Source organism: Pholis gunnellus, assembly GCF_910591455.1.
Source record: "Pholis gunnellus genome assembly, chromosome: 7".
Classification (NCBI taxonomy): Eukaryota; Metazoa; Chordata; class Actinopteri; order Perciformes; family Pholidae; genus Pholis; species Pholis gunnellus.
In genome coordinates, this window is record NC_136533.1 from 26,063,602 (window position 1) to 26,091,515 (window position 27,914).

General features: G+C 40.6%; 2 protein-coding genes across 2 annotated transcripts; one reads left to right on the top strand and one right to left on the bottom strand.

The window, feature by feature from the left end:
* Positions 1-1,282: 1,282 nt before the first annotated feature.
* LOC306698179 (aminopeptidase N-like) lies at positions 1,283-20,077 on the top strand. The gene is made up of 20 exons (XM_079162388.1): positions 1,283-1,953; positions 3,752-3,894; positions 4,021-4,157; positions 4,468-4,588; positions 6,410-6,564; positions 7,173-7,286; positions 7,442-7,585; positions 7,710-7,775; positions 10,119-10,184; positions 10,316-10,464; positions 12,459-12,538; positions 12,958-13,091; positions 14,067-14,122; positions 14,265-14,412; positions 14,655-14,743; positions 15,152-15,262; positions 16,592-16,759; positions 16,916-17,056; positions 18,014-18,077; positions 19,294-20,077. The coding sequence occupies exons 1-20, from the start codon at positions 1,346-1,348 to the stop codon at positions 19,432-19,434; spliced, it is 2,835 nt and encodes a 944-aa protein (XP_079018514.1). The 5' UTR covers positions 1,283-1,345; the 3' UTR covers positions 19,435-20,077.
* Positions 20,078-20,080: 3 nt separating this feature from the next.
* arpin (actin related protein 2/3 complex inhibitor) lies at positions 20,081-25,886 on the bottom strand. The gene is made up of 6 exons (XM_079162389.1): positions 25,733-25,886; positions 25,099-25,174; positions 24,700-24,832; positions 23,115-23,321; positions 21,074-21,237; positions 20,081-20,814 (listed from the first exon to the last, which is right to left on the bottom strand). The coding sequence occupies exons 1-6, from the start codon at positions 25,822-25,824 to the stop codon at positions 20,806-20,808; spliced, it is 681 nt and encodes a 226-aa protein (XP_079018515.1). The 5' UTR covers positions 25,825-25,886; the 3' UTR covers positions 20,081-20,805.
* Between the last annotated feature and the right edge of the window lie 2,028 nt (positions 25,887-27,914).

Consider the following 27,914-nt stretch of genomic DNA (forward strand, 5'->3'; position numbering starts at 1 on the left):
ATTCGCAAGCTTGTGTGTGTGTGTGTGTGTGTGTGTGTGTAAACCGTCCCTGCTATGTGTGCAGGCATCAGCTTGAAGTTTCACAGAGAAATATGAATCATTTTACAGATGATTGCTCCGATCTCCTGCTTTCTAAGAAAAAATCCCTCCTGATCAACACACGAGTGGAAGGCCATGGCATTTAGACAGATGTTATAACATCTGGTCCTTACCATGTTTTTTTCCACAACAATAATAATAAGTAATACATTTCACTTTCAGGAGTCCAATAGAACATTGTTTTAAGTGAGCACCAGGGAATAGTTTATTTGCTTTGGTTACACTTTTTAAACTCTGTGATGAAATTAATGGAATTTTAGTCCGCATGAAACCATAAAGCTGGCATAAACATCATCACAGCCCTAACAGGCGTTAATCGGAGCTAATGGAATGTGGCCTCATTTAGTCGCTCCTCCAGCTGGCTCCGGTCTCACTGCGATGATGATTCGCCTTCATTTTAGTGTTTCAATATGGTCGGCGCTGGTTTGATCTTCCTGATCCTGCAACAGAAACATCTGTTCTCAGTACAAACCACCGCCGCGCCCATCTAAGGCCCTCTTTTACCTACACTGTTCCCTTTTTTGCCTATTTGTCTCCCCGTGTTTCCTCTACTGAGGGGAGGAATGTGTGTGTGGTGGTCATGGTGGTCGCGATTCCCAGAGGTTTGGGGCTCAGTGATTTCTCAGCACTCTTCCCTTCACATGCATCTTGTTGTGTTGGGAGTTTGTCAATCGCACAGGTTCTACATCGACATGTGTCTTTGGAAGCCATGGTCTGGCCCCCTGAGGTTTTTCCTGGTAATCGAACCTTAGACAACTTCCGTACGATCCAGAGGGATGACGCTGATGTTCTCCTTCTGAAGGATTTCCTCCACCAGCTGCTCTTTTTTCTATTGAAGCTTGGGATTCTGATGTGTACTACATTCATAGAAGGTAGTGGGAGGGCGGGATTGTGTGTGTGTGCAGCATGAGGATAAAGTGTTCCTTGAGGTCTACCTAACCCCTGCATTAGCGGCAAGACCACAGTAACCTCCTCCAGATGTTTGCGAGCAGCATCTGACTGATTATTTACAACGAGGCCAATGAACGTCACCCTCTCCGTACTAAAACGCTCACTCTTTGCTCCCTTGGCAAAGCCCGAGTTAATGCTTAATCTGAGCGCCGGCCCTTAATTGTTGAGACCAAGCCCGGTTTATGGGAGGGAGGTTACTTGGATGTGAACAAACCGAGGCACACAAGCTATTCAGACTCATCTCTCACCAGTCAAGCAACGAGACCTTCAGGACTGACCACTGTAAGGAGCCAGCATGCCCAAAGAATCCGCCATATCCAAGGCTTTTGCTGCCACCTTTGTCGTCCTGACCATCTCTGTCATCGCCGGCATCGTCGCCATGATCATTTTTTACAAGACTGAGATTGCGACAATGAACCCGACGCCCCGTCCGACGTTCCCGTCCACCACCACCAGCTTGCCACCCGTTATGCGGCTGCCGAAGAACCTCATACCCCAAAGCTACACGGTCTTACTCCAGCCTCACCTCTACACCCGAATCACCGAGGTGGTGAATGTCACCAGTCCCAACCAGACGATGGTCTTCACCGGAAACTCCACCGTCAGCTTTCATTGTGTCCAGGGCACTAGTGCCGTCTACCTCCACAGCAAGGACCTGGCAGTTTCTGATCCAGTGGTAATGAACAAAGACACAAATGAGAGGATCGGTGTTTCTTCAGTCAAGAACCACGAATACGAAAGCAACTTCCTGGAGATCCAATTGAATGATGCGTTAGCGGCAGGGGGGAACTACACTTTGTTTCTGGCTTTCAAGGGAGAAATAACAGGAAATCTTTATGCGATGTTTGTAAGCACATATGTCGAAGGTTCCCCGGCTTATGAAGGTGATCAAAACACAGAGAGGTAAGCAAAACCAATTTGATGTTTAAAGCTAAACACGCATTACTACTTTGCAGTTAAATATTTAACATTTCTTCCAACACGAAAAAAAGCAGTAAATAACACTTTGATAAACACGTCAGGACACCTTATTTTAGACAACCTCACAGGGAATTCAGTATAATATATATATACGTATATATCATATAATACTATTCAGTATAATATATATATACAGTATATATATATATATATATATATATATATATATATACGTATATATCATATAATACTATTCAGTATAATATAAAACACACACATACATATATATAAAATATTATATAATAGAACATGTTTATTTATTGAGATGCCCCTATGGACCTTGTTATAGGGAGGTAAAGATCAGGAGAAGTAAACATGAAGTGTAATTAGGAATACTGATGTTAAATTAAGCTATGATGAGTTTTCACTGTTAATTTACCATCTCAATTAAATGTTGATGCCTCCATGACCAAGTTAAGTAAATGAGACTGAGGACAACTATGTAGAAGAAAAGATGTTCACTTTGCCTAATATGGTAGCTTGACAGAGTTCTCCATGTGTGCCCTGGTGTTCTCGTGTTTCCTTACTTCCTCAGACATGTGCTTTCATGTCCCTCACTCTCGTAATGTCCATGCTGGATCTGTCCCTGTTGTTTTAAAAAGCTAAATAAGTTATTAGCATGACTGCATCCAGCTAGCCAAACCTTTCTGGTGTACAACTAGTAGAGAAGCTTCGCATGTACTGCTTCCCTTTCCCACTAGTCTGCTGTCTGATTGTGAGGTCAAGCTGATTTGGGATCAGCTCTTTGGCCTGAAGAATCTCCGCCATAGTTCTCCTCTCAAACGGGTCTTGGAGGAGTAGCGCTCACGCTGGCGCTCGCCTGTAGACTTCTCCTGACGAGGAGCAAGCGCGGGGCCGAACGACTTTAGCCCTGAGCTGAATCTATTTGAGGACGCTGATTGGCTAAATTGTATGTCACTCATTTATATCTTTAATCAGCAATTGGCTAAACTGCTTCATAGACCCGCCTCCTGTGGGTCATTTCTCGATGGCCCCAGCGCTGCTGAGTCATGCAGACAGGCGGAGAGGACGTGCAGGAAAAACATATATTTTGCGCAGATATCATATTTTACAAATATTACTGGGTACATTCCATATTTCAAAGACACAAATATTGACAATTTGTATAATTTCATGGTTATAGCCCAACTACATCAAGAATGAACCACTATGCTCAATAGAGTCAGTCTAATCCTTTATATAGAGGAGACAGAGATGACACTTCTTTCTACTGTGTAAAAAACAAACTTGGCCAATTTACAAGTTGGATTTTTCAGATGCTAACAGAAAATAAATTAATAAGAGGACAAAAATAATCAAAATACAAATACATGAATCGGAGTCTGAATAAAAAACTATGTGCATCAGATAGTCTTAAACATACAGAATGAGCTGGTGTTTAGGAGCTGCATGTAGTGTTCTAGATTACAAAGCAGAAAAAGTCCAATTTAATTCAAAGTGCTCAAACTGCATTGGTTTCATGGTTTAGGCTATCATCCCATTTATTCACTGGAATGTATCTATTTGACATGACAAGCCTCTGTTTCCACCTGTATTTGAAAGACATTGGCTATTCAATAAAGTCAATGCATTTAATCGATAAGTAATTTATCTTTGGTTCTTTATGATATTCAAATTGCTTTGTCTTTTTTTGTATCTAGTGTTCCTGCAGTATTTACCTGATAAAGAAAGCTCCGAATGTCTTTATCTGTATTCATAGATTCCTCGCCGCCACCCAATTGGAACCAACAGATGCCAGGAAAGTGTTTCCTTGTTTCGACGAGCCAGAAATGAAGGCAGTGTTTGTCATGACAATCATCCACAGGAGGGACACGATAGCTCTAGGGAATGCGGATATTAGAGGTGAAATACGTACAATATACTGTAGCTCATGTCTCTTAAAAATGTCCCCTCAGGCAGTATAACTGTAATCACAGAATAAAAGATGTCCTTCCTTATACTGATCTGTCTTGTCTCCCGCTCTCTCAGAATCCAATATTATCGACGACGATTGGAAAATCACTTTCTTTCAGCCAACACCGAAGATGTCAACGTACTTGTTTGCCTTCACGGTTTCAGAGTTCACGTCAACTGACTCCCCACCAGATGGGCGTGTGAAAATTAAAGTATGTGTACTGTAGTTTTAAAATGAGTTACTGGTATCACAAGATACTTTTAATTTTCTTCAACAAACATTTAGATATTTGATCAAAAGTTACTCCTGCCAGTGGTTTTGGTAAAACATCTCTCAGCATCAACCAAAAATGTATTTTCATGTTTAATTGTTAGTTCTTTTTTTCTTTCTTTTTTTACGCATTTAACCTTCTAAACGTCACCACCACATATTTTTAATTAAGCTTAAATCAAGTACAAAACAGAAACATGTAGGAGAAGATCCTCTGTGCTTTATCTTACTGTTGTGTTTTGCCCATACAGACGTATGCACGTCCTGATGCCACTGCAGCAGGTCACGCTCAGTATGCCGCCAACATCACCGGAAAGATTCTCAAGTTCTACGAGAGCCATTATGGAATTGATTATGAACAGAAAAAGCTAAGTAAGGCTTTGTCTAGATCTAATTTGGATGGATGTGTTGGGAGATGGTAAGTTAAGTTCAGTATGCGCTAGCAAGGACATGTATACTATATCCCAATACTATATAATATATATATATAGTACTACTTCTAAAGGTGTATGCAACAAAACTTGGTTAGGTTTATTAAAACCATCATGGTTTAGCTTAAAATGAATATGGAACTGACAAAAAAAATGCAACAAAAGGACTTGGTTATGTTTAGACAACAAAAGGACTTGGTTATGTTTATGCAGTAAAAGGACTTGGTTATGTTTAGACAACAAAAGGACTTGGTTATGTTTAGACAACAAAAGGACTTGGTTATGTTTATGCAGTAAAAGGACTTGGTTATGTTTAGACAACAAAAGGACTTGGTTATGTTTAGACAACAAAAGGACTTGGTTATGTTTATGCAGTAAAAGGACTTGGTTATGTTTAGACAACAAAAGGACTTGGTTATGTTTATGCAGTAAAAGGACTTGGTTATGTTTAGACAACAAAAGGACTTGGTTATGTTTAGACAACAAAAGGACTTGGTTATGTTTATGCAGTAAAAGGACTTGGTTATGTTTAGACAACAAAAGGACTTGGTTATGTTTAGACAACAAAAGGACTTGGTTATGTTTATGCAGTAAAAGGACTTGGTTATGTTTAGACAACAAAAGGACTTGGTTATGTTTATGCAGTAAAAGGACTTGGTTATGTTTAGACAACAAAAGGACTTGGTTATGTTTAGACAACAAAAGGACTTGGTTATGTTTATGCAGCAAAAGGACTTGGTTATGTTTAGACAACAAAAGGACTTGGTTATGTTTAGACAACAAAAGGACTTGGTTATGTTTAGACAACAAAAGGACTTGGTTATGTTTAGACAACAAAAGGACTTGGTTATGTTTATGCAGCAAAAGGACTTGGTTATGTTTAGACAACAAAAGGACTTGGTTATGTTTAGACAACAAAAGGACTTGGTTATGTTTAGACAACAAAAGGACTTGGTTATGTTTAGACAACAAAAGGACTTGGTTATGTTTATACAGCAAAAGGACTTGGTTATGTTTATGCAGCAAAAGGACTTGGTTATGTTTATGCAGCAAAAGGACTTGGTTATGTTTATGCAGCAAAAGGACTTGGTTATGTTTATGCAGCAAAAGGACTTGGTTATGTTTATGCAGCAAAAGGACTTGGTTATGTTTATGCAGCAAAAGGACTTGGTTATGTTTATGCAGCAAAAGGACTTGGTTATGTTTATGCAGCAAAAGGACTTGGTTATGTTTAGACAACAAAAGGACTTGGTTATGTTTATGCAACAAAAGGACTTGGTTATGTTTATGCAGCAAAAGGACTTGGTTATGTTTATGCAGCAAAAGGACTTGGTTATGTTTATGCAGCAAAAGGACTTGGTTATGTTTATGCAGCAAAAGGACTTGGTTCACACGAGACACAAACAGCAGTATCCTGGGTGAAGATGTGTTTTTTGACCCATCCACCAACCCGACCTCCTCCCTATGTGGACTTCTGCTGACTCATTGAAAATTGTTTGTGATATGTGAAAAAAGCTAAGGTATTCCACAACAAAATAGGTTTCCCTCAACACGTAATTCACAATGCAGTTTCGTTGTGTGGGAACATCATTTTTAGGAGACAGGGCTGCTTCATTATATCAGCCTCTGCCGATACGATTAGTTCTACCTGCAGAGCAGCTCTGCTATTCTCAGGAAAGTCAGCTTGATACTTTTAGGTGGTGTAACAAACTATGTGCGTATATCATTTGATCATTTGTCCATATCTTTATGATTTCTCCAGCTCAAATTGCACTGCCAGACTTACTTCATGGAGCGATGGAAAACTGGGGACTGGTCACATACCAGGAGGGAAGCTTGCTCTACGAGGAGGGAGTGTCCTCACTGTTGCACAAGGAAGTGATCGCCTCTCTCATTGCACATGAACTGGCACACCAGGTTAGAGGGAAAAAAAACTCATAAAAACAACAAAATATGACACGTACTAATGGATCAAGGCCTGTTCTCACACCTGTTCTCACATGCTCAATTAGTGTTACATGCATGGGTGGGTTATGAGACAATGGGCCCCTGATCACAGACACGCAAAGGGCCCCACCACCACTCCTACAGAAAGACACACATACTTTATAGTTGTTAAGCCTCTTTTTGTTGTTGTTTTGTGTCCCCTTGAAGTTGTTTTGTGTCACTTTGTAATTATTTTGGTCTTTTTGTGGTTATTTTTTGTCAGTAGCTGTTTTGTCCTCTTTTCATCTTCTCATCATCCCTTTTTAGTTGTTTGGCCCCTTTTCATAGTCGTTGTGAGTCTCTCTGTGTCTTTTTGCTGCTGTTGTGCATGTTTTTGTAGTTGTTTTGGTCTCTTTATAGTCAATTTATGTTTCTTTGTGGTCATTTTTAAGTGTCTTCCTGGTTGGTACGTGTCTCTTTGAGTGACATTTTGTAAGTGAAGGTGACACTGCCCAGTAAAGTCATATTTAGTTGTCTAGTGAATCCTTGCAGGGTTACATGTTACCTCAACTATCCACATCTTCTGTTCTTGTTGAAAGTGGTTTGGGAATCTGGTGACAATGAAATGGTGGAACGAGGTTTGGCTGAAAGAGGGCTTTGCCACGTATGCGTCATTCTTTGCAGTGGACCATGTGGAGCCTACATTCCAATTAGTAAGTTCAGTCCAAGCTTTCACTGCAGAATGAGGACTGTTTTATTTTTATTTTCTGTTAACTTGCATGGTCATTGAAAAATACACATGAAAAGAAAGCTTGAAGTAAGATGAACGCATCTTCATGCAGTCATGCAATCTTTTTGTTTTACTCAGAAAGACGCACAAATCATGAGCAACCTCCATGCAGCGTTTGAGCAGGACGCTCTGGCCTCGTCCCACCCTCTCAGTCCTCCGCAGGAAGACGTCCAGATGACTTTTGAGATTTATGAGATGTTTGATTCCATAACCTACTGTAAGGTAGAGTCAAATGAAACTATCAATGAATACATATATGATGTGGGTGTTTTATTTGCAGTCACTCATACCAGTGTACTATAATTATGAACCTATAACATGTATGTATTTGGTGTTCACTCTGCAGGGGGCGGCTGTGCTGAGAATGCTTGCAGACATCGTGACAGAAAGAGTTTTCACCAAAGGAATCAAAGTAAGTAACTAGTAGTCTTCCTCTGAGAAGATGCGCCCTCTTAAAAACTCTGTCACCACGCAACGTGAATCACCACATGGGTAGGAAAGCAAAATGCCATATCAAAGTTCTCTAATTCAATGCCTTAATTGGCGGTCTGAAAACGGCTGCTTCAAACTCATAATCACTAAATCACAAAAAAAACGTATATAATATTGCCTATGCTAGCGCTAGCATGTTGCTCGTTTGTTAGTGTTTTTGCCATTAGCTTGCCAGCTACAGTAGTTTATTAACGAGCCTTGTGAGTAGTTCCTACGCCATTAAGCCTCCAGCACAGCCTGTGTCGGAAAGACAAGCGGATGAGTTTGGCTGTGTGTGGTTCTGTTTTCTTTGTGTGTGGTGACCGGGCCTTTAATGAGTGTTCAGACTGGACTGAATTTGTGTCTATACAAGCTCTCTTTCTATTTGGAGTGGTCATGTTGTTGTTGTTGTTATTGTTACATCCGTCCAGAGAAAACAGGGCCCTATTCCTCGTACGCGGTTGAACTAAGTCGATCAAATGTCCTATTATCCAGCTTAAATTAACTCGATGATTGACATCAGGCTATCTCGGTTCCTCAAAGGCTGATCCGCGCTCAAACAGTCTCGTTAATTTGAACCAGATGACAGTCATCAGGATCGTTGCGCGTGTCCGTCCTACTTCAAAAGGGGGAAGCGTCGATCACCGAAACCATGATTTTCTAACAGTACAACGGCAAATAAACTCAAAGAAAGAGCCTCTTTTTACTCCGCTGACGAGCAGGAGATGATCATGAACACATATGAGGAATTCAAGACCATAATCATGGCGAAATCTAACGCTGCGAGTGCTAGACAAGAAGCATGGCAAAATATCGCAGACGTCGTTAAATGCGCAATGTTGGGAAAATGTATCGGTTAATTTAAGTGCCTCATCACCTCAATCAATCAGATGATATTTCTTTAAGTAGGCTTAATGGAATGTATCATCCAATGAGATCTATAGCGAAAATAATTATCTCAACTCGTTCAGAATAAGTAGATAAAAACAAGCCCAAAGAGTATCTAACTGATACGAATGAATAGATACTTATGAGGATATATGTAGGTGTATGCACGTATGTATTATGTACTATATATATATATGTGTATATACATGTATGTGTAGGTTACCATATAGAATAGGAGTTTGAATATGTGTGTGTGAATCTGTGTATGGGCGGATCAGTGTGTATGTATTATTCATAATAAGCAGTAAAAATAAATTGTGTGTAATTCTCTCTATTCGTATGAGTCCATCTTAATCATGTTCTACAATAATGATATCTATGGTGTACTAATAACACTGTCATATCATTATGAGTGCTTTCAACCATCATGTAGTTCAACCAGCCATCAAGAGGACACGGGAGCAAGTAAACACTAAGCACACAAACATTCAGAATGGTGATCAATACAACATGTGCCATGGTGATGTAATGAACACATCCATAAGTTGCTTAATCGCCAAATAAACTTCATGAACAGCACGGCATGCAGCGGCTTTCCCGATGTTCTCCGCATCACCGACACTGTACAAACATGAACCACTCGCAAAACAGCGCGAGGCTGTGATACAGTCCGTGAGACAGTAGATGGCGTGTGGTGTTCAATGTACGGCTCGAGAAGGTCTTTAAATAAATGATTCCTTGTCGGCAGAATCGATAGCGCTCGTACAGGAAGTCATCATGATGTGATAACGGATCTTGGCGATCTCGAAGAACTCCATCCCTATAAAACGCTAATCTGACTAATATCGCTTCCTCATCGATGGATCTCTGAGGAAGGGAGCTGACACTTTTCCCCGGGGGAGTGGCAGCTTATCCAGCGGATCTAGCTCAAGCCTGCTCTGGAGCAGGTTCAGGCTTATGGATGTGTTGCTATGGTGATTTTTCCAAACTTGCTTCGAGGAACCGAAAAGCCTCACTTATGTAATCTCATCCTGAAAATTATCCGGCTAACTCAGTTAGCCACGTACGAGGAATAGGGCCCTGGTTCACGATCCACAATTTAGTCCACTTGTAGTTTCCACCGTTTCAAGCAAAGGTAGCAGGCACATGCAGGACCGAGGAATGCTCCCCAGCAGACCTGGTCCATCAGCTGTTTCAGAAAATGAAAAAAAACCTGTTTTCAACCAAACATTTGTTTCAACATAACATCTGCCGGCAGTTGTGTTTGGACATTTTCTCCAGCTCCCAACATCAATATTCTGAATGCAAACTTTTCTCCTGAAAATAATGACTTTGAACGCAAGATGAAACTGTTAACTATAACCTCTCTCTGGATCTCTCTGTGTTCGTGTTACAGATGTACCTCTCGGACTTTAGGTATAAAAACACAGACCAGAACGACCTCTGGGAGTATATTCAAAAGGTAAAGTGTACGATCGATTTTTACAAGCCAAATAGTTTTTGCTGACTGTAAGCATGATTTGTATGACAATGTCCATGTTGTTTATTGCATTTATGTCATGAAATATGAACTGATTTGTGCCATGTTTGCAGGCCGAGGATGAGGACGGCGGTCACACCAACGTTGCCAAGGTGATGAATACCTGGACCAAACAAATTGGCTATCCTGTTATCACCATCAACACTACCGATGGAGAAGTCTACCAGAAGCACTTCCTGTTCAATGAATCTTCTGAATCTAGGTAGGTGCTACATGGACATTGTTCCAGTGTACACAGTTAGGGTCTCAGCTATTTGATCACACTCATTTACATTCCAGATAACATATGGATGAACACTGTCTTTACTTTATCTGAGAATCTGTTATAAAGTGTAAATCAGTACTTCTCCATCTCCACATCTCCATTTAGCATTAATGAAAACAATGGAAGAAATACAGCAATGGAAAGGAAGAATAATATGGTTGGGGCATTTATTGATTCGTAGAGCAAGCAAGAGGCAGGAAATGACACAAAAACACTGCTGCCATTTAGCCGGTTTGTAATTTGGCCATAAAAAGGCTTCAGTCCTTACCAGCAGAAGTTCCCGGATCTCATCGTCTCTCCAGTTAGACATTTTTATTGGCTTCTTTGTGTTGTTGTAGTGGTGGTGACGTTAAGTCATGTGATAGCTTTGTAGTTAGTTTATAGCCTAACGTTCGCTATTTACTTCTGGCAATTGCATTTACGCTTCATTTGTGAAGATTATCTCACTGAACAAAACGTGTAAGTATCATGAATGTTTGTTTGCCACGGAGCTTATTTTGCACAATAATCTCAAATTCAATGGAAGAATCCCATTGGCATTTTGTCAAGGGATCAATTGCGATGCTAATTTCTGGGTTTGCCTACAAAAATACACCATCCCTGCAGTACTCTATTGGTCAGAACGGGGCCCAACTGGGCAAGCACCCCTCCTGATCCCTGCGGACTATCCATTCTTGGATCAAAACGTCTTCTTCACCCTCGGATGTTTTCCTCCGGTTTTACACCAGTCGCATGAAATGTCACCAACATGCCCACTCACTCACTTGTGGAGTCCCACAAGGGTTAGTACTGGGCCCTATACTTTTCATTTATATATAAAGCTGCACTAATCAATATTTTTTTTAATAAACAATGGATCAAATGACTATGTTTAATGTGAAAGGTGTCGCTCATATTTGTGAACCCATAGTGAATTCTGAAGTTTCCTTCAGCTCTACAGAGCTTTTTGGTGTCTTTCATTTCATTGTTTTTCAAATGGCCCTAAAACAAATCAATTAATGTAGGTTTAACAATACTGTTATATTGTAATGTAATATATTCATATTATTGATTACACAGCTCAAAACTAGTTTGTGGTCACCATGAGACACCAGGATGAAGAATACTGTCAAAGTTCACCTTCCATTTGCAGACAGTTTAGATGGCGTTGTCACACATTGGCCTATATTCGTGATTTTTTTGACCGGTCCCATAGGTGGAAAATGTGAGCTAATGCAGTATAGCAGGAAACTTGTCCAAAACTGGTTCCAAAATAATGACTCCCTCCTTCGGTATTCATGTGAATTTAACATCTTGAGTGCGAGTGCCTCTCAGTTGGGCTTAGCTTAAAGAAGATGACCTTCACTATCTTTCCAAAGGCCAAAGTTGGATCATAAATCTGTCCTCTAGTGACTTCATCACTTCCCAATGTCGAACTCCCTCTGAGAATAGTTGTCATCAAATAATGAAAGAGTCAGGTTCATGTGTGTGTGTGTTGGCAAAATATGCATCAATGGCACCTTATTCACCAAGTATTTCTCTGCCAGGGCCTGCATGAAATCACTGCAACTGATTACAGTAAATTATGCCTCTGGCCATGTGGTGTGTTTTGAAACAATGTGTTGTAACTATGCGCTCCACAACACTGCAATGAGTTGCACCATAATTTAATAACCTGACGCAGTTTTAAATTGTTCTGGCCAGACCCAGAACATAACAGCTCTGGACACTGGCATGATGGCGTTGCAGATATCTGCTTATCACACTGGAGATTCAATTTCATGCTCCATTTAGAGATCATCGTGTCACTTTTTCCTAAAAATGCTTCTTTTCAGATTGTTATTTAGACTCTTCGTTGCTCAATGTTTAAAATCTGAATACTAATTTCCTGGAAAATAAGCTTCTGGTACTCATTTGACCTTGTTTTTTTCTATTGTTTTCTGCCTGTTTAGTCTTTGGTGGTACGTCCCAATCAGAGTCATGTCAAATACACCCAAATCTTCTCCTGTCTGGTTGGAATCCAGTGGTACAGGTAGGTGAATGCACCACAGAGAAACTTGGAATAAAAACCTTGTTTCTCTTAGAACCCCATTTTTAACAGCTTTGTTTTGACAAACAGAGGACTAGATAGAAAAACTCGATCTTTGAACATCTTAACGAAGCTATGTGATGGTCTTGGATTAGATACAAGTCAGTTGAAGGTTTAATGAGACAGTACAGAGAACAGATGACCATAGACATAAGATGACCTTCCCTGTTTTGTTTTTGGGGCCATTGTGAGGGCGACTGTGGTTCAGTGGTAGAGCGGCTCATCCTTTCGACACTTAACTCCGAATTGCTCCCGTAGGCTGTTCCTGCCGTGTATGAATGGGTATGAATTGGTGAATGAGCACTTTGAGTGATCGGAGTACAAGTCCATTTACCATTTATGATATTTGCCTTTATTTTCAGTAAAGAAAGATGAATTCATCTCTAAGAGTGGAGAGTGGATCCTGGCAAATGTCAACTGTGCTGGATACTACAGAGTCAATTACAACCCAGAGAACTGGGAACGCCTCCTGACTCAGATGGAGACAAACCCACATGTGAGCACTGAGCCAAAAAAAATGAGTGAGCAAATCACAGAGTTGAGCAGAAACAAGCCTCTTTTTACTAGACAACTGGTTTCCCCTAAAGGCTTCGCCCTGATGGATGGATACTTATATTAACCATGTCATCAACATCTGTTTAGTGAAAATATTATATGTCCAGGGATGATACTGTTTGAACTGGTTGGTCCAGACTGTTAGATGGATTGCCATGACATTTTGTACAGACATTCATAGTTCCCAGAGGATAGATTCCAATTACTTTCTTGATCCCCTGACTTTTTATCTAGTGCAACCAGCAGCTCAAAAGTAATTCTGTTCATATATATTTACTTAAGTTATTACAATTCACCCTGTAGGGAACAAGAATGTCAGTACCAAATTTCACAGAAAAACCCTCCAGTCGTTGGAGTCAAAACAAGTCTTTCGGACTCATCTGCTGGAGACCATGAATGTCAAACAACAAATAGTTTTGTGGCCATCCATAAATTCAATGTTGAGATATTTCTCTGGATAAGTAAAAACTTTTACCTGCTGGTGGTTCTAGATGGAAAGTTCGGTGATCAATACAGTCACTATGAAGCATCCCAGGAACATGAATACCAACAGAATATCATGGCAATCCATCAAAGAGTCTGGATTAAACCGACCAGCAGTCATTGTCATCACCTTGAGCCATTGTGTTGGCACAACTATAAAAAAAATACTTGGATTATATTGTAGCTTCAGACAGACCTCTTAGAAACCGCTAATATGGGAACATAGCTTAAACTATAAGAAATGATCACACTGTTGGGGCTATATTTGACTTTGAAAATGTTAATATTCAATGTAATAAATAGAGAATTCTTTGGTTCCTATTGTTATTTGGCATTTTTCCTACTCTTATGCTGCTGATGGTAGAATGACTGAGTACAGTTGTAGATGTCTTTGTAAACTGAAATGTCCCTCATCTTACACTTTTTTTTTTAGCAAATCCCACTGATGAACAGAGGGCAGCTTGTTGATGATGCATTTAACTTAGCAAGGTAACTGACTTCTATTCAGTTGACTGCTACAAGTCAATGTTCTGTGGGTTAAGTGTGTTGTGAAAAAACATGGCTGAAAATAGGTCATGCCGGTGGCTCCTTTGCCTCTTTGATCTTACCAAATTGAATCTGTTTTCCTCAGGGCCAAACTCGTCGACGTGACCCTGGCCCTGAATTCAACGCGCTTCCTTCGGAATGAGAAAGAATTTATTCCCTGGGAGTCAACAGTCAGGAACCTTGAGTACTTTGTCCTCATGTTTGACCGCTCCGAGGTGTACGGACCCATGCAGGCATGTGCCATTAAAACCTCCTTTTTAAACTTGTGGTATTCAAAAGGAAAAATGTATCTTGCTTTGCTACTAACTGAATTGACCTGTACTGGGTGGAGAGACTGGATTTAACAAACTTAATGTGATGGCCTGCTGCTATTGTGGTTGTTTATTCCTCATCATAAACAGATGTGCAGTAAAAAGAGTAATATATGGCTGTGTGTGTTCCTGTAACTCTGCTGTAAAGCTGTCTCTTCCTGCAGGCGTACCTCTGCGAACAGGTTAAGGGCCTGTACAACTTCTTGAGCAACTACACAGACAATTCCCAAGTCCCAAAGGATCACTCCTTACAGTAAGGAAAGATGCCCTCCGTTAATCTTCAACAGGTTTACACCTGTTTGCAGTTTACAGTTCTACAAAGTCTCAGTCCAGTGCCAAAAGTGTGAGTTTGCATTGTTAACTTACACATCATCAGTTATACACGCAAGTCACGACTTTTTGCCAACGGCTGAATGGGCGTTACCATCTGAAATGATGAGATGGAGTCCATCCATGATTGCTCTTCTCCAAATGATGCTGTATTTCATTCTTGACATGGGAGACAGCAGTTTGACAAAATATATATCAAGACAAGGTTTTTTTTTATAAAGCGTTGAATGGCATTTCTCAGTTTCCTTCAAAACACATTACAGTATTATATTTGCCATAATTTAATACTTGTACACTTATTATATAAAATGTAATTGTGCTTTCTTCCTAGGCACAACCAGATCACCGCCATAGAGGTGGCGTGTTCCAATGGACTCCCAGAATGCTTAGTGATGGCTACGAAGATGTTTGCGAACTGGATGAACAGCAACAGCACTAACAAGTACGGACACTACTGAATAAGTATTTTTTATTTGGAATTTGAAAATTACATTCTACTTCATACCTTCTGAAAAAAATGGTCTCACTGTAATAGCTTTCATTATGTTCTGTGGCTTTACTCTCCAGCAATGATTTAGTGAAGGTAGGTGTCATTTAATCCCTTTCTTGTGTTAATTGTTGGTGGCTGTTGTTACCCCTCTGCATTGTGGTTCTTATCTTTAAAGCTGCACTTGACAGGGTGTTAACACGACCATGCACTCTATTTCCCAAACTGACCATGCAAAACATGATCCTATTCCTACTAAATGAGGAAGTAAAACAAAACTTCCCTCTTTCTACACATACTTTCTAGCCTTTTGTAATACATGTGCAACTTTAAAGTAGAGAGACATCCGACCTCATGCAAGAACATTTTAGTATTATTATTTTAAATTTCTCTTCCTTTGTTTTCGTATGATGGGCTCATATGAGTGAGCCCCGTCACATTTAGCAAACACTACTAACTGTAAATGACCAGTGTAAACATGATGAATACCACCTGTGCATAAATGAGCGTGCATTCATGAGAAATGTAAATTAGCATGATTAACGCCCCAATAATACTATATAGGGCTATGCGTCCTGTCCCATATGTCCTCTATTGAAGTCCTGCGTTCAGACATCCTTAAAGGAAAGTTTGTCATTTTTAACAGCGTCAGCAGCAGAATTAAGAGACCTGCTGAAGACAAGGAATGGGGACAAATGACGAGCGCTGTTAATGCAGAGTCACCTGAGGGTTTAATGTTACTGAAATAAAGAAGAAATGGTTCCATATGAAAAAACATCGCCACAGCAAGGCCCTCGATGACTGCAACGGGACAAATCATTTAAGATGTTGGTATTGATATTGTAGTGTTATACAATATATGTATCAATAGCTAATTTAAATTAAGTGTGATATTGTTAGGCTATAAGAACAAATTATATAGGGTTTTTTCTTTCAAAGTAATGAAATATAAAATCCACTCGTGAAAACAGCAGACTAATGTCACAGCCGACAAGAGGTCTGGACCAATTGTAAACTGTGTTTGTACCAAAGAGAATATTCAAAATGCAAGACAATTGTTAAAATGTTCTCCTGAATCACTATACAGGCCACTTAAGAACCAATCTGTTCATAGTATTGCTTCTTGCATGAGGCCCATTGAATCTTCATTACTGTGTGTGCTCCCTACATGCACACATACATGCATGGAAGTGTGTTAACACATTGGCACCTGCCCGAGGAGACGAAATGAGACGGTCCTCTGATTTAGGAAAAAATAACCGTGCGTGTGTGCGTGTGATTCAGAATCCACCCCAACCTGCGCTCCGTGATCTACTGCCAAGCTGTGGCCTCTGGTGGGAGGGAAGAGTGGGAGTTTGCCTGGAACAAGTTTCAGAGCTCCAGCGACACCTCAGAGAAGGACCAGCTACGACAGGCGCTGTCTTGCACCAAGAAGATCTGGCTGCTCAACAGGTGAAACGTCAAGCCCCTGATGTGTCACATGCAGGATTGTGTTACTGTTATTTTGACCATGTGGATAATAAGTTCTGTCTGTATGGACACACCTGTGATAAGGTGAATCCCAGCCACACTGTTTCTATGAAGTGAAGATTCTTCCTTATCCTGTAGATACCTGGAATACACTTTGAACCCTGAGAAGATTCGTCTGATGGATGTTGCTTCCACTATTGACTACATAGCTAAGAACGTGGCGGGGCAGGCGCTGGCCTGGAACTTTATCAGAGCACACTGGGAGTACGTCTCGCAGGGGTAGGTTGCTATTTGGACTCTGTCACCTGCCTCTTATATTAGTTTATTTTCTGAGTCATGACCAAGTAGCATTTGAGATTGTGTTGGGTTTCACCAATATGAACTTGAAAATGAAAACATGATGCTCAAGTTCAAGAGTGGAGAGGCAGACCCAACAGCAGTTAGATTGTGAGAACTCTGAGCTAAAACATTGTTTTTATGGCGTACAGCTCTTTAAAACTAACATGTTAGCAACCCCTTGCCTGAGCCCCATCACACAGAGCATTAGCTCTAACATTAGCATTCATTAGAAATGTAAATCTGCCGGTGAATGCAGAATCTGTAGACGGATTGTACGAGTAGTACACCATGACCTGAACCGATGTCCAGTCGAGACACTTGAATAAAAGACACTGCCATAAAAGTTCAGACTATAATAAACAGGGGCTTGTAAAAAGTCTTGCACAGTGTCATCGAGTACAAAGGTCTTGTTATTCAATCAGTGCTTATCATTCTTTCATAAATTCCCGCTGATTGTGCTGTTACCAGGAAGCTAACGTGATCGGTATCAAAGTTTAAACACACATAGCAGACCAGGTTTAATTTCATAAGCACACAGTGACACAGGAGATTGATTTAAATCAAGTAATCAGCAGGCAAGTAACATTTTCTTTGAATAAATAGGCATTTGGACATCAGTATGAATCATTTCCTCAAATTTCTTTCAGAATATAATCCAGTTTATACTTTTTTAGTGCATTATATCCACCTAGTTAAAACGAATGCAGTCTAATAAAACATCCCTGCAATAAAGTCTGCCTTCATAAAGGCTGTGATGTTTAGTTTGTGTTGAAACTGTTTAAGAGACGTGTTGACTCAACTTGTGTGGTCTTCTTAGAGGCTTGGTTTCGTTGTGTTGTTGAACTGCACTACACTAAAAACTGTCTCTTATATTTTGTCCACCCTGCCTGTCTCCAGGGACACAGTTATGCTGATTGAGGGTGTGACCAGAAGGTTCTCCACGCAATTTGAACTGGACGAGGTAATGTTTATGGATGTTTTTAAAATGATAATAGGACCATGCAGTGACGTCAAGTGGAGACTCTGCTTTCCAGTCACGCATCAATAATGTATTATAACCAATGAGTGAGTTATAAAAGCCCTGATATCTTATCAGAAGTCTCTCTGTCATCGTGAGTTATATGGGTGACAGCATGTTAGTTTTACCTCTGAGACAAAACCCCACATTTTTCACACTTGTGCCATTTCTAATCTATAGTTTATAGGGACTATATTAAGCGGCAGATTAATTCACATTTGGTTCTCTAGGATATAGAATGCAAATTGGATTTAAAAGCTGTAAAGGGTCCTATTGCATTATATATTTGATTTATGTTTGTATTTTGAAAAGTGTTAACATAGCAATCCGTTCTCACATGGCATATATGCACATACCACTCACAATTCTTGTCAGTTTTGATAGTGACTAGATTGAAAAAAAGCAGATTTCTCAAATGAAAATTGTCGCCGGCTGGTTTAATCAGCTTTAGCTAGCTAGCTAATTAAGATAACATTAATTCTGGCTCGCTCTCGTGCTAAAAGACTGAGGCTAAAACTACATGTCCCAATCATAGGCTGAATTATAAAGATGGACGAAAGGAAGTCAAAACATCTTGGTTGCCCCTGGTGCGTGGTGGAAATATAGCTCATAAGTCCCGCCCCCATCCACGTTAGCGACAGGGACATGGGCCAAACTAAATAGCTAAAGTGCATGTCAAATACATTTTTCTCAAAGATGGTTTCTGTCATTTCAGGTATTTCTTATCTTATCTGATGTTTGTTTAATTAGTTATTAGATTGTTGTTGTGACATCATGATTGACAGCTGCTCTGACTGAAATAGCTAGTTACGGAGCCCGCGGCTTTGACATTGTACGAGAAAGGAGATGTAACTTTCACTTTCCATAACCGTCAAGGGTTATTATGGTTAGCTGTAGTTTCTATCTAGCTACACAACCACTGTGGTGCTAACATAGCAGCTAGGTGGCTCACGCCAACAAGCCCTTTCTTGTACTTTAATATGTTAACCGTTGCTTACCTGCACTGTACAAACGCATTACATTTAACCACGAAAAGAAATTGGAGACATTCTCTCAATATTCTGACTAACTAAGAAAAAGGTCATGTTTCTTTCTTTGGTGACTACATTGTGCTTATAACATCTGACATCCCCCATCTGATCTGTTTGTGTGTGTGCAGCTGAAGCGTTTCGCGACGGATTACAATCTGGTCGGCAGGGTGGTGCACCAGGCCATAGAGCAAACCCAGGTCAACATCCAGTGGGTCAGCGAGAACCAAGATAGCATACTGGAGTGGTTTGAGAGTGAAACAGCTTTGTAGAGTGGGAAAAAAAACACTGTCTTTGATTGTTTTAGAGCCTCACAAATCAGCTGTGCTGGCAGTTCTCAATTCTGCAGACCTGTCTCCTCTATTAAATCCACTTCAAACACAAGAACCGATCCAAGACCTGACTCTCACTAGTCAGGAAAGTGATCACAAAATAGAACATATAATTTCCTTTAATAGATACTAATACGTAGTATTGTGCTGACAATTCATGAGACATGTAGCACCAAAGTGAAGACACAGCAGGGTTTTACATAGAACATTATATTATCCAGTATATTATTATTACTATGACAGTCAGAATGACCAGATTTTTACGCCACTGTTTGTCATTTTTGCACATGATGCAGATATAACATCAATTTGAAAGTAGAGTTGTATGTTTGAAAATGTAAACAAATAACTCATGTACTTTTCAAAATCACTTTTGTTTTCTTGTTGCTGTTGTCTATCAAAATGATCAAATTCACCAGCATTTTGCACAAATCTGAGCCAAAGGACAGAGCTCCCTCTATTTGCTATAGGAACATGTCTATATGTGTCTATATGTGTATCATATATGTTATAATCAAGGAACCAAATCATTCTTGTATGTTGCTAAAAAGTGTTATTTAAAAAAAATAAAACATCGACATTGTGTTTAATAAGAGTCTTTTAATCCAGTACAACAATAATACAGGTCATATTTACTGACTTCATGATCATGACAATACTAGGTAATACAATACCTATGTTTGGATCTAATTACAAATACATTTCTTTGTGTGTGTGTGTGTGTGTGTGTGTGTGTGTGTGTGTGTGTGAAAACATAACTATCCACTGGATTGTTTTTTTTATCTCTGATACATTATGTAGTGGAGTAGAAGTATAAAGTAGCAGAAAATGGAAATACTCAAGTGAACAACTAAACCAGTATATAAGCTTATAGAAACACAGCTCTTTAGATTTACACTTTAAATATGTCTATCTAAAAAATACTTTAATTACAGGACAGAAGGACCATCAGGTGTGCTGGAAAACAACAGATATTTAATAGCATAGAATTAATAGCAAGATGAGCAGAAAATCCCATGTATGCACTCTGGATTTAACTTGGACACAAACAGGCAAGAGTAGAAGAATAAACCAAGAAAAGAATCCAAAGTACACAAGGGTGAAGTTCCAAACTTGGTGACGAGCTGGGGGAGTCCACTGACGCCAGGTTTCCAGCCCTGAGGCCACACACATGTAAGAGATTAGGAACCCCGGTCGAAATGTCGGGGTCCAATCTGAAGACGGGGGTAATGGATCCTAGCTGAAGCAGTCAGACCAGGAGACTGGATCGGGACCAAGAGGTCGGGACTGATGGGTAGAGAGACGCTTCTCTCAGTCATCCTGAGAGAGAGAAACAAAGTGTGGGTCTAAGACATGGCCTGCTTTGTGTACACTGGGAACAACACATGCAGAAACAGAGGGACTCTGCTGCCAGCTTTCTGTTTGGTCAAATCATTGTTTCATCCATTCAAGTATCAAAGAGGTAGCTTTCCCTTTACCACCGGGTCCATAGGAGTAAATGTATTTTCAAATTCCCCATCGGGTGTATTGAGTGACGTAGGTTTCATTTAGCCCCCTGTAGATAAGCGTGGGTCCTCACCCATTCATCTTCTCCTGCTCCCTCTCCTTCCCCTCCGGGCCTCTGAGCGCTGACTGCGTCTGCTTTGTTAGCCAGAACCTTGTCCGTCCACGACACTCCGGCCTTTTCATCTCCAGCAAAGTTACACTTGGTCACCGTGCCGCCGTCCACTTTGGCTAAGGAGACTGGAAGCACAGAATTAAGTCGGTTTATTTCAGTGCTTCAGAAACAAGTATGTTTTATTGTATTTAATACATACAACATATATTTCTTTTTTTCTGTGTTTATTTCAAAATGTAACCGTTTATCAATTTATTTATTGATTGATTAAAGTCACCCTCCATATACTGGTGGGTTTTCGATGTCGTAACTAATTAACTACAAACATTGTATACTTAATACAAAAAAGTACCCCAAAATAGATTATGGCTTTGTGTTGTTTTGCATGTATTTGTCATATCAACAACCTACAGCACCAATCACACGGTCACATTTGCAGATGACACAACTCTAGTGGGTCTCATCACCAAGGATGATGAGACCCACTATAGGAAGGAGGTCAGCCTTCTGACCACGTGGTGCAGAGACAACAACCTCCTTCTGAATAACAGCAAGAACAAGGAGATTGTTGTTGACTTCCGGAGAGGCCACACTCAACACCCACCACTGACCATCAATGGTGCTGGTATAGAGAGTGAGCAGCACCAGATTCCTGGGGGTGGACATCAGTGAGGACCTCTCGTGGACAGCCAACACAACATCACTGGCAAAGAAAGCCCAGAGGCGCCTCTACTTCCTCCGCAAACTAAAGAAGGCAAGAACACCCCACCCATCATGTGCACTTTTTACTGAGGCACCATTGAGAGCATCCTGACAAACTGCATCACTGTGTGGGGCGGAAGCTGCACTGACTACAACAGGAAAGCCCTGCAGCGCATAGTGAACACAGCTGGAAGGATCATTGGTGCCTCACTCCCCCCACTCCCCTCCCTGCAGGACATATGACACCCGCCTCACCTGCAAAGTGACCATGATTGTGCATGACTCTGGCCACCCCTCACACAGTCTCTTCAGCCTCCTGCCCTCTGTGAGAAGATACCGGAGCCTCCGTGCTCACATCACCAGACTTTCAAACAGCTTCGTCCAGTTAGGAAGCTCTCTCTTTTAAAACTCTGTGTGTGTGTCTGACTGCTGCTAAATACAGAATGATAGTTTCTTCTTAATATATATGTTGTCTCAATGTTTTTCTATCTATTTGCACTTTATTATCTGTATTCACTTTATATGCTGGACTGGAGAGAAACGTTTTTTCAACTCCTCTGTATGTTCGGTACATGAGAAATTGACAATAAAGCTGACTTTGACTTCTATGTAAAAACTTGAATGTTTTATAGGATAGGATTGAGGTGGTTGGTGGATGAGCAGGGTTAATGCCTGACTGAATATAGCAGATCCGTTTTCCACATATTTAACAGGATATTGAGATATCATATATGCCTGTATATATATGATGTATATACATATACGTTAGAATTAACTAACTTTTCTTGATCTCCTCAAGATTGTAAAGCATCAAAATGCCGATCATGTCGCAATGAATCTTGGCCAAAAATGTGAAAATGTAGAAGACCAAAGCACTCCACTCGTCTAAAAACTCACTATTAAATATCAAAGGGCTGGATGACTCCACTGACACACTGTTCACTCACCCTTAGAGGATTTCAAATTTAATTTCATTCACTGCCATGGAGGTCAACACAAGCTTGCTCAATGTGAGGGTCATGAAAACATAAAAGGACCCTCTGGCTTTGAAAAACAGGCCCATCTTATGAAAACTAATTAAAGATCTCTGATCAAATATTGTACTGTTGCATCCCCTAACAAAGATCCACTTAAGACTACTGGCTCTAAATGAGTAGCCTGAAGCTTAAGCACAGCTCAAACACTCTGCTTTTAATGTGCAATAAGGGCGTGCTGGTTGCACATGCACTGTTTTCTGTTTTCAGTAGTAAATATGTGGGAGCAGCTCAGCAGTAGAAATAGCATGTTAACACAGACTCACATATGAAAGGACTGTTTCCTCTAGTCTTCAGCCGTACATCCTGCCCCGTCTCCAGCTCCGTTTGGTCCATCTGGGACTCAGGGTACCAGAAGGCCCAGGTCCCGCTGGGTCGGTGCTTGTCAGTAATCTTCAGCAGCTCAGCCTTGTTCACCATCAGTGACAGCTGCTCCTCAGACAGACGGTCAGACTCCCCTTTAGCTTCCACCTCTGTACGGACAGAACAAGTGCATCAAAGCCAATGAGGTTAGAGGAATTTAAGACTCACAGTGGCTCTGACAGCTCAGCAACTTAAGAAAACACGAGCAATCACAAAAACACATGATGGAACAAATCAATTGATGGGGTTAGGGTGATGTATTTGTCTAATCCAACCAGGAAGTTAGCTCTGTGGTAAACTAACTGTAAGAGCAACTTATTTGATGATAGTATTTTGTTTTTTTTGTATTCTTTAATAATGTTATTCTTTAATTATTCTAGATATTTGCTTATCTAGGATAGCTTTTTCTTTTGATAGTCATTTGTTTAGTTTAATTCCTTTTTGTTGTTTAGTATACGTTTTTTGGCACTGTGGGTTATATATCGGAGTAGGCAGGTAAATGTACTCTACTTGTATTGACTTTTCTAGTCTCCCGACCACTCAAAGCGCTTTAACACTACATGTCATCATTCACCCATTCAAGGTGCCACCCATGGCCCCTGTTCATCAACCAGGACTCTAGCTAACATTCATACAACATGTAGGATAAGGACACACACATCGACATGGACTAGCAGAGCCAGGGATCAAACCGCTGAACCTCTGATTGAAGGATGACTCTGCTCTACCACTGAGCCACAGTCTAGTATAGGAACAGCATGCACCACAGCAGGAGAGGCAGCGACAGGATTTTCTTTGTTCTTTCGTTTGCTTGCTTGTTTTCTTTGCTTAAATTAATCATGAGAAACACAGAATCATGTGTGGACAATGAACTCTTTTGCCTGCGTAAACCACAAACCCATGGTGCGTCAGTGGCCCTTTGATTTATGTTTGTTTTTGATTTTTCAGACAAATGGCCACCACACTAATGTTTATGATACTTACACGTTTTGCTAATCTCGATAAACACGTCACCACCACTAAGCTGAAAGAGGACTAGTCCTATTTACCCTTGTTACCAACCGCCTTTTTTAAGACCCGTAAAAGCTTGTAGATTCACCAGAGGGGTATTTACTGACCTATTTATATCGTACAACAAAACGTTTCTTTTTTAAATCACCACACTTTGGCTTCTGCACAACATCAAATTAAATACCCTCATTGTCCAACAGCCCTTCACAAAGGTGACTATGTGCTTTGCTTGTTTGATTCAAGGATGCAGCTGCGTTTCAAAGACTGGAAGTGGGACTCAAACACACACTTCCAAAGGAGAGACTGTGACCTGACCACAGGCCTTCTGATGACTCGCTCGGCCATTTTGACAGAGTTGGCAGACAGATTCAAAATGAATCCTAAACTGCATTCATGGACATGGAAGACAAAACAGAATGAAGTTTGAGAGGAAAGGAAATGTGCAAACATAAACTCAAAAAGTTGTTATGTACTCACTGTAGGAGGACATGAGGAAGCCGGTGTTGACCTTTTTGGTGTCGCTGAAGTTGGGCTCAATCTCATTCCCGCTGGCGTCGAACTTCCTCTGGTGGATGCGGCTGGGTTTGATGTACAGCACATAGAAACGGACCTATCGATGACAGAGACACAGTCTGGGTTGTGCTTGGTCTGTCTGCGTTTATGTTTAGTCTGTCCTAAATGCTAAAGCCGATTAGGATTTGGGCAAAAGTTCTTGCTGAAACAACAAAGTAAGGGAGGTTGTTTCTTTTAAAGCATCAACGGAACTAAAGCTTTCCATTTCTGTCAACGGCAGATGGTGAAAGACATGTTTATACTTTCCAATAAAAGTCAGTTTAGGGGACACTAAGACCCGGCTGGATTTTGCCCTTTCAGTACCTTTTGATTGCTGTCATCACTGATCGCATGTCTGGAAACATCCAGCAGCTTCCCTTCTAGAAGAACCCCCTGGCCACTGTGTGGAACAAAAATATCAAATATTAAAATCTCTACTTCCACTTTTAACTGTGAATTCTGTTGCTTATAGTAGAGGTAGCCTATGTAAATATGGAGAGCTACCAACAAAACTCCATTAAAAAAACGGCCAAATATGGCAAATTGAAAAACATCAAGCTCAATTCTTTATATTGAATTACCTCATTTGAATACATGTTCAACTTTTAAGCTATAAAGGGGTTGCTCACATATATAGTGTGAACGTCCGTGAACTAAACACCATTTGTAGCTTTACTGAGATTAAGTGCTGATTGGGGATTCATTTGATGCCGAATATACAGTACATTCGGCAATATACATTGATGCCAAATATAAGAATTACTTATTACTGATCCATGTGTGTGAGCTGTGCAAATTAGCCCTCCTGCTCTAAATCTCGGGGGAAGTAAATAGACCTTGGTGTTGTTTCTCTACATAACAAGGAAACAAATGCATCATAAGAAGATACTGTAGCTAGAACTCATCTGAACGTTTGTACTCGTTGCCTGTCACGTTAAATTAACAAATACGCCCCTACCTATCATACGTAGAGAGGGACCACGCGCGCTCAAATGTCTCATTGTGTACCGGTTTGTTCTGTAAAGACGTGTTGTGATAAATTCGGCTCATCTTTCAAAAACTGTACTGGAACTTTTATTCCTACTTCCCTAGAGATTTTTTTCTGTTTCCTGATTTCCTGTTCCTACGCGTAGTCGCGTGAGAGAGGTGCGCTCGATTTTTTACACAGCACGTGCCGACGGGTGACAGACCCCAGTGAGCACTGACCCGGATTTCAACGTTGATTTCTGGTTTAAAACAGGTCAAAATTGGGTCTGAACGTTTAAGACCCATTTTCACCGTCTTTTCAATCGGCGAAATTACGGTTACAATATCATCGTGTCACAAAACACCAATTTCTTTCAACATATTGATGGTTTGTTCAGTTGTAGGTTGAAAGAGACACGGAATTGGTTACTTTGAACGTATTTCTCCAAAGTCATATTACACTGGTCGGTGAAATGTAGTTTACATGAAGACGTGATTTCAACGCATTTAATGTTTCATAGAAAACGTCGTAAATATGGAATCATAGACTGTGTGCTGTCAACAAGAAGCTCCCAGGACATTGTAATGAGAGTAGAGCACATTCTTCTTCTTCTTCTTCTTATAAGTTTTTTGGCGGATGGCATCCAGTGAAAGGTGCATTACCGCCACCTACTGTATTCGGAGTGTGGACCGGAGTAACCTATCCCCTTACCAAAAAAAAAAAAAAGCAGTTCTCCATTTTAGTGACTTAAATTATTTTACTCAATCCTGTTTCTTTCACGTATTGTAGTACGTTTCCTGACCCCAAGGTTAATGCATCTTTTAGATTTAGTTCCTCAAATCCCAGCCTCCTCTTCAACCTGTGTCACTCGAGTGTGAATTTCTGGCAATGACAAATGATATGCTCTACAGATTCTGGTATTTGGCAGTGCTCACATAGTCCTGTTGGGTGTTTATTTATTAGTTGCATTGTTTTGTTCAGCCTTGTGTGTCCAATCCTCAGTCTAGTTAGTATGTTTTCTTCTGTGGTGCTTCTTTTGGATGGCCTCCCTTTGCCAAAGTTCTTGTTTCTGAACAGCATAAAGATGTCTTCCTGTGTCTCCTACATCCCAACTGTGCTGCCATTCCTTAATAATATTTTGTTTGATTATTGATTTAGCTTCTGCTTTGCTGATTAAAATGTCTGTCTAGTGCTGACTTTTGTGGAGAATTTAAGAATTAAAAGCATTATTTAGTAGAATTTATAACACTCTTAGTGGTGAATAGAGGTGTCACAATAATAAAAGCCATCAGGGAAAGTTAAGGAATTCAAGGCGAGGCTTTTCGGAGACAACTGGTGAGAAGCAGACTGCTGTAAAATAACAGAGAGGACTCCTGGGTAAGACCATGCGGCCGCAGGACAGAGGGCAGGTCAGAGGTGATGTCACAAGGAGCCCAGCCACAGAGATGAGCAGCGGATCGATGAAGGAGGGGTCAGAGCGATTGGAAGCCAATCACTGACCCCAGAAGACGGCCTTTGTGTTTTACGACAGATTTCGGACACTTTCCGACCATTAAAGGACATAAAAGGAATGTTTGCGAGGGCGTGCGGGAGGCCATGGCACTTCGTTTTTCAGAACCCGACTAGGTCGGACCTGTGAGTGGAGTTGCACGTGGTCTCTGCTCTCGAGATGCATACTATCGATAGTGTATATTTAGATTGTAATTGTCATCATCAGTTTACAGTTGTTATCGTTTAATTAAATACTGTTTTGAATTTGGACCGGATCGAGTTACTTTTTGATGCGCCTGCGCAGAAAGAAGTAAACACAGCAGCGGCCTTGCGATTCCTCCAGAAGCTTCAGCCTTAACACTTTCTAAAGCTTGTTTTGCTAATTTATCTGTTCTTTCGTTTGACACAGCTTCTGTCTGTATGTTCACATAAAATTCGAGTCTGTATCAGCATCGTTCCGTTGAAAACACGTCTAAAAGACGACTATGGTATCCGGTGATAAGACGTTCAAAACTGGTCTAAAAGTCAATATGTTTTTCTAATACTTGTTTTATTTACAGATGTCCACCTTGAAAATATGGCAGACCTTCTGAAACCGGCTCCTGTGTGCCTTTGATAACGACTTTTAAACAGTGGCGGGCCGTCAGGGCCTGCAAAGCCTTCTCTGCTGGCCTAAACAGAA

What these genes read in the sequence shown, in the direction of transcription:
- LOC306698179 (XM_079162388.1), top strand. Translation starts at nt 1,346, where the DNA reads ATGCCCAAAGAATCCGCCATATCCAAGGCTTTTGCTGCCACCTTTGTC. An exon ending in AGGGAATGCGGATATTAGAG is followed by an intron (nt 3,895 to 4,020) that starts GTGAAATACGTA and finishes CCGCTCTCTCAG; the next exon opens with AATCCAATATTATCGACGAC. An exon ending in AGATGGAGACAAACCCACAT is followed by an intron (nt 13,092 to 14,066) that starts GTGAGCACTGAG and finishes TTTTTTTTTTAG; the next exon opens with CAAATCCCACTGATGAACAG.
- arpin (XM_079162389.1), bottom strand. Translation starts at nt 25,824, where the DNA reads ATGAGCCGAATTTATCACAACACGTCTTTACAGAACAAACCGGTACAC. An exon ending in TCCCTCTCTACGTATGATAG is followed by an intron (nt 25,175 to 25,732) that starts GTAGGGGCGTAT and finishes TGTTCCACACAG; the next exon opens with TGGCCAGGGGGTTCTTCTAG. An exon ending in GTGATGACAGCAATCAAAAG is followed by an intron (nt 24,833 to 25,098) that starts GTACTGAAAGGG and finishes TGTCATCGATAG; the next exon opens with GTCCGTTTCTATGTGCTGTA.